Genomic DNA, 6,616 nt, shown 5'->3' on the forward strand with positions numbered 1-6,616 from the left:
TGGTGGAAGAGCTTCGGCCCACTTCGGAGTAAGTGTGCTCGCCCTCCTCTCCAGTCCCGGAGGGGATCTGGGGAAGCTGCCTGCCTTGAGAAGGAAGGCCAGAGTTAGACCTGCAGCAGAAGGTCCGTACCTTTCTTGTTAGATGCTACTAGAGAGAAAAATCTGGAGCTGACATTAACTGGGAACTGACGTAGATGTTTTGAGAAAACGCGGCCAAATTGACTTAATTCCACTGCAGTGGAAACATGACATATGCTTCCAGTATATCTCTTCAAACCCTCTCAGGCTACTGTCGCAGTGCCCACACACACAGTTCCCTGTTGACTGTCAGTTCCAGGCCTTGTCTTGGCGCTCTGATTTCTGTCTTTGAGAGAGAAAGAGAGGCATGTCCATGACTCAAGCTTGATAAGTCCAGTGGACTAAGGCTGAGTTGGGAAGCTAATGTGAATTCTGTTTTAGGGGTAAATTGCATTTGTGGTTTTACGTGAATTTAATCAGACACGGAGCACGTGGAGGAAAGTGTGCGGTGACATCACGCGAATGTTAAGCGTTTATTTTCATTATTTCCATTTATTATGAGGACGAGCCAAATCCGAACACGCTAGGGTTAATTGTCATTTATCGGCTGCTTAATTTTCCGATTCATTTTCTGTTTTTGCCAATTCAGAGTATAGTGATCCTGTTGGGTAAAAACCTTGTATCTCCACTGATTATGATTTTCATGCTTTAAAATAATTGGGAAAATGATACTTTTACTCAAGTCCTGTACAATTTTGACAAAAACGTGTACCTTATCTGAGTATTTTCTATTTTATGTCACTTGATACTTCTACTCCACTACATTTCAGAGGGAAATATTGTACTTATAACTCTAACGTCATTTGACAATTTGATGCAGTATGATGCAGTAATTTATAACAGTATTCTACCCAGTTGTATACAAAGTATCTAAAACATGCTCCAAATTGGTCCTTACATGTTAAAAATGATTAAAATGAATAATTACATATTTCAAATGAGCCATTCTGTATACAAGGTACTTTTACTTTTGATACTGTAAGCACATTTTTTAATAATAATACTTCTGTTCTTTTAACATTATCAATGCAGGAATTTAACCTGTAATGGAGTATTTTTAGACTGTGGTGTACTACTTTTAGTTGTAAAGGATCTGAGTACTCTGTGGTTGAGGAAAAACTTCAATTCTTCAAGATTTCCCTTTTGATGCTGCAAAACGTGCTTTGTCATGCAGCTCAAAACATGACCGGCCGGTTTTATTTCATTAAGGAGTTTTTTTTTTAGCAGACAGCAGAGAGATACAGCACAGCACAGGTCAGGATCTGGATGTGAAAGATGTACTCACTTTTGCCATTGCAGTTCATCTTGTTCATCTCAGTGTCTGATTTACTGATGGAGCGCAGCTTAGACTGCCTGAGTATACCCTGACAACACACACACACACACACACACACACACAGAAGGCCAGTTAACAACTCATTAAGACTGAAGGGCTGTCCTCTGAGTGATATTGAGCCCTGGTGAATTAATGTCCTTTAGCAACCTCTGCTGCAACACAAAGAAACGGAGGAGTGTGTGTGTGATACCTACCATGTCCATGAGACGGTGTTTTCCACCCTCGCCGGGAACATTGTGTGTCTTCCCCTTCCTGTGGTAAACACAACCGCTCTGTCACACGGGTTGACACTTAGTACAGAGATGGACTGTGTGTGTGCGTGTGTGTGTGTGCGTGAGTGTTTGCGTGTGTGCGGGCATGCGAGTTTGAGTCACTGTCCATGTGTGTCTGAGTCATCGTGTGTGTGTGTGTGTGTGCATGTGCGTGCCAATGGTGGTAGTTTTGCTCAAGAACTGCACTAAAGTACAAATTTGAGGTACTTTACTGTAGTATTTCCATTTTAAGATACTTCTTACTTCTACTCCAAGAGGCAAATATTGCACTTTTTACTTCAATGCATTTAATTGATAGCTTTAGTTACTTTGAAAATTCAAATTATTAATACAAATACTGATACTTTTGTACTTTTACTTGATTAAGATTTTGAATGCAGGACTTTTACTTGTAACAGTATTGTTACACTATATTGATACTTTTTAGGATCTGAGTACCTCTTCCACTATTGGTACATGCATGTGTAAATGAGCGTGTGTGCGTGTGTGTGGGTGTGTGGGTGTGTGTGCGCGCCTCACCTCTGGCAGCCCACGCAGAGCACCACAATGAGGATGGTGACCACGAAGGCTGAGGCAGCAGCGATAGCACCCAGCAGCAGGACCTTGCCGTAGGGAGGAGCCGTGAAGTTAAGCCCGTCCTGCATGGAGGCCATGTGGGAGCGCTGACGCTCACTTGCTCTCACACACACTCACACTCGCACCCTTACAACTCATCCACGCAGGAAAGTACCACGGCCTCACTGGGATCTGCAGCGAGAAGGCACAGAGTGGTGCTTAATTACAAAACGATCTAACCTTTAAAAAAACTTTCGTAGGGCAACAAAGCACCAGAAGCCGGAGTCAAATATTCCCAGTGAAGGGAAGAAGCAGTTAGATCCGAGGATATCATCAACCATGTTTGTCATCTTTGTACTATATGTGTAATTGTCGCCTAAATGTGTGTTTTGCTTTTATTTTTGTTTTCAGCAGAGCTGCTCTGGGACGCAAAATGAATTTAAACTGACTAAAAAGTTGTATTGTATCAGATAAGTGGAATATTTAAAAATGTAGGTTTTCAAATGTATTTCATCTGTTCTAAGGGTCTTCCACGGAAGGGTTTCTTCGAGGTAACCCTATCCCACAGTTTAGAATATACTGGAATGTGTAAATCTATTAGAAGTGTCTTAATATTACCCCACAGAAATAGACAGACTGAATTGTGTGAGGACAAGAAGAAAAGAAAAAGTTATTCTATTCTGATGTTCAGCAGTCACCCTTATGCAGACAAATCATCGGACTTGTCATCTGTTGGAGTCTCCGCCATCATTTCCCGACATCCATCCCAAATATCATTTGGCATCACGAAACCCGTGCAGATCCAGCAAAGGGTGAGTAAATATTCATTATCTTTTGAATATACATTTGCTCCCTTCTGTGGTTATCTGTAAAAGAACTGTTTTTGTGGGGAAGGAGTAAAAAAAGAATGATAGAGACATGATCTAGTTGGTAAATTTGCTAAACTGAATGGTACGCCCATTCATTGAATTTCAAAAAATGGCGTTTTTCAGAGATTTTCAGACAGCTGTTAACCTGAAATCCTCGGACTCGTCATCTGCTGAAGTCTCCGCCGTCATTTCCCGATATCCTTCCCAGATATCAGTACCGTAAGAGGGAAAGTGAGAATTCTCATCCAGCGCTGAAACAGACATTACGCCTCCGGCATGTGCTTGTGCTTTACCTTGTTGGAGGGATTACCGAGATCTGTGTCACACTTGCATAGACATCAGCAGCATACCTGCTCACCAAGTATTTGGGTCTGCAAAGCATAAATGTGAGCTAGAAAGTAATCCAACAATTCTACATTTAACACTAAGAAATATGTATCTGAACGCTATGAATCTCCGTTTGCATGTAGCTGCTGCTATGCACGTGTAAATACACACTTCCCGTGGTTTGAAGCATTCAAACAAGAGCAAACATAAATATTGAGAAGGTACGATGAGTCCCAGCCAAAGCTGAACATGCCAGCAGGCAGAGTAACCGGAAGCGCCGAAGGAGACGAGCGAGCAGACAGAAACGTCTTTTTTTTTTTGTCTCCTCTACTCCTCGCTTCTCGCCAGATCATTTCACATTTGGCAGGGAAATATGTTTCAAATAAACAATAACAAAAAAAGAAAAAAAGCTGAAAACACGGAGCATAACGAAAAGACCACACAACAAGCCTGTTTTTAATCTCAGTCAAATCATACCATCTGTCTACTGTGACAGTGTGTCTTCATGTGTGTTTATTTGTCACTTGTCCATCAGCGACAACAAGACAGACCGAGGTAAACATGCCGCTTTGTTTCACCCAGAGTCTTGTTGTTGTTGGGATGATGATACTAAACTGTCTTAACACGTCCGTCCAAATGTCTTACGTGCATTTATTCAGCTTAAACAACAGATTTTCTTCCAAAAAAACCCCCCTCCATGATGAAACTTCCTCGCTAATGATCAAATCTGACACTTGTTTTAGTATAAGATTCCACATAGATCCTTTAATTCCAGGCAGAATGTAATCCCCACGGTCCAAATTATTGTAATAATTTCTTTCTGGTGCAGCATGTGTATCTTCTCTGAAGGTTAACCAAAGCCTTGGACACCTCAAAACTGTTGCAGTCTTTTTGCAGCTCAGATAGCTTTAGCCTTAGCGCTGCAGTAGAGATCAGTGAAGTGAGTGAGAGCTAATGAGGATTCAGGCAAACCAAGCATGAATTTCTGGTACGCTCTCCTTCACTATAATCATGGGTTCAGAACCTTGTTATTTGGGTAAACTTAATTTGGGGTTCATTATGCTTTATATATAGATCTCATCCATTAAAATTGCACAAAGATGTATGAATCAACCAGCCATTTACGTTTCATGCATATGTTCCTTGGGTGCAGCCAGGTCTGCTGATTTACTGTAGGCCAAACCCGCGCCAGTTAAGCAAATCCTACTTTTGTTATCTAGTCCATTTTCTGTCACCCAAGTGGAGCCATATAAATGTCATCATAAAAGACTCCGTGGGGTCTGATTATTGAAAGAAAAAAGTTCAGGGTGACAGTGTGTTTTGTGTGCCATCTTCCACAGAAGAAAAAGCCTTCAGTCTGTCTCACCACCACATTCGCCAAGACCGCCTGCAAATGATCTGTGGCCAACAGATCTGCCTGCTCAACCTGGCACACATACCAACAATTCACATTTTTTCCACTGGCTTTAATTTTCTAAACTTCTCGCACATCATGTGACATATCATCTCTGGACCCACTGAAGAAAACAACTTTTTTTAAATACATTTTTACTGTTTCGACTGAGTGACAACTCTAAGCAGCCACAGCCATGCCAGTGGTGCTTTAAGGGAAATTAAGTCAGTCCTGCTTTGGAGTTCATTATATTGTAGCTCCATGTCCAACATACTGTAGGCCAATACATTGACACTGAAAGAATACTAATCAGTCAGATTGTTGCACACTTTGATGTTTTTATCCACCTATTCCTTGAGTGTAGGTCTGCTGATTTAGGCCACAGCCATTCCTACCTGGTTGAGGGGGGGGGGCGTGTCTGTGTTTGACTGACAGCAGCTTGCATATGCAGGATCAGCATCGAATCAAGCAGCGGGGACATTTGCAGGTATGTTTAGGCTACATGTTGTTAAATGTGCTGCGGCTGTACAGCTTATGCTATGCAGCCTGCTAACTGACATCCGCAGCGTGCTTTCCCTCAGTGAATGTCTGTGTGGTTGCTAAGGATGAGGTTACACTTCCAATGTAAGTGATATGTTTCTATATAAACAAGAATGTAGCAGGAAAGCTAATGTGGGTTGTTGTTCAGAGTCTGTGGCTCGTGTGTTGAAGCCTAACTGCGGAGGGGGGTGCAACGCACTGTTGAATTTATGCAAAATTAGAGGGTGCCATCGTGAAAAAATATATATCATTTTTTTCTCTTTTAGTTTCTGACAAGGCACAAGGGATTTACAGAGCAGAGATGTGTGCTGTAGCAGCAAAACCACTTCAGTGTAATTCCAGTTAGACTTAAACGCACTCAGTAGGGGGGGGGGGGTCTGTATATCAGTGGTCAGCAGAGGAATCTGCACCGCCTCATGTTGAAGGTTTATCTATGTGGATTTTCCCCCCTCATCTTTTATTTTCTTCTTTGTGAATGTTTCTTCTTTTCTCCCAAAGTATCCAGAGCATATTCTTTGACTGATTTTCCATCTGGATCTGCAGAGACAGGACAAACGGGTATCAGGATCTGCAGAAGTTGTGCAGATTTGGGGGTAATTTGCATTTCTTTGAGGCGATCCAGCCACTAACCAAACTGCTCTCAGCGTGAAATCCAATTTGCACCAAATTTCATACGCAGATGTCTCGGTGGCTCCTTTGCACGGTGCTTGTAGTTTTCATTGTAAGTTCGGGACAATCTGACCACAACTGCATGGTTTCCTGGTTCAAATGAACCCATTAATTCATATTAACACAATTTAAGCCATATTTTACAACACCACATATCCAGCATTGTTCTTTGAACATGTCTAAGGAGCAGCAAACAGGTTTTCCCAGCAAATCTGTCATAACTCTTTGGGTATTTTAACAGCAGTCAGCAAACATGTCGCAGATTTCACGGACCTGCTTTGAATGTCACCAACTCATCCACCACCTCCAACAGAACCCTTCCTGAGTGAGTCTGGACCATTATTCTGGATGTCAAGAGACCTGTGAGGCAATGCCCGTTTAATTCACAGTTGTGTCAGTGTAATTATATCTGTGCAGATTTGACAACAGAGCCGAGGACTGGAGATGGAGAGGGTAATGAGAGAGAAGAAAGGGGAAATGTGTAGGTATGGAGGAAAAGAAAGGAGAGAGAGAGAGAGAGAGAGAGAGAGAGAGGGAGGAGGGGAGGAAGACGTGCGTGGGAGTCCTGTGGCAGGTG

The 6,616-nt window shown here is 42.2% G+C and overlaps 1 protein-coding gene across 1 annotated transcript in view; it reads right to left on the reverse strand.

Moving 5' to 3' along the window:
* si:dkey-70p6.1 (uncharacterized protein LOC570575 homolog) overlaps window positions 1-6,616 on the reverse strand; it is a 16,543-nt gene that overhangs the window by 6,212 nt on the left and 3,715 nt on the right. Inside the window, exons 2-5 of the mRNA XM_034877471.1 lie at window positions 2,206-2,433; window positions 1,609-1,666; window positions 1,364-1,442; window positions 2-84 (exon numbers count right to left, since the gene is read on the reverse strand). Coding sequence (XP_034733362.1) covers window positions 2-84; window positions 1,364-1,442; window positions 1,609-1,666; window positions 2,206-2,339 — 354 coding nt within the window. The 5' untranslated portion in view covers window positions 2,340-2,433. The remainder of the gene's footprint in view (window position 1; window positions 85-1,363; window positions 1,443-1,608; window positions 1,667-2,205; window positions 2,434-6,616) is intronic.

Source organism: Etheostoma cragini, chromosome 7 (assembly GCF_013103735.1).
Source record: "Etheostoma cragini isolate CJK2018 chromosome 7, CSU_Ecrag_1.0, whole genome shotgun sequence".
NCBI lineage: Eukaryota > Metazoa > Chordata > Actinopteri > Perciformes > Percidae > Etheostoma > Etheostoma cragini.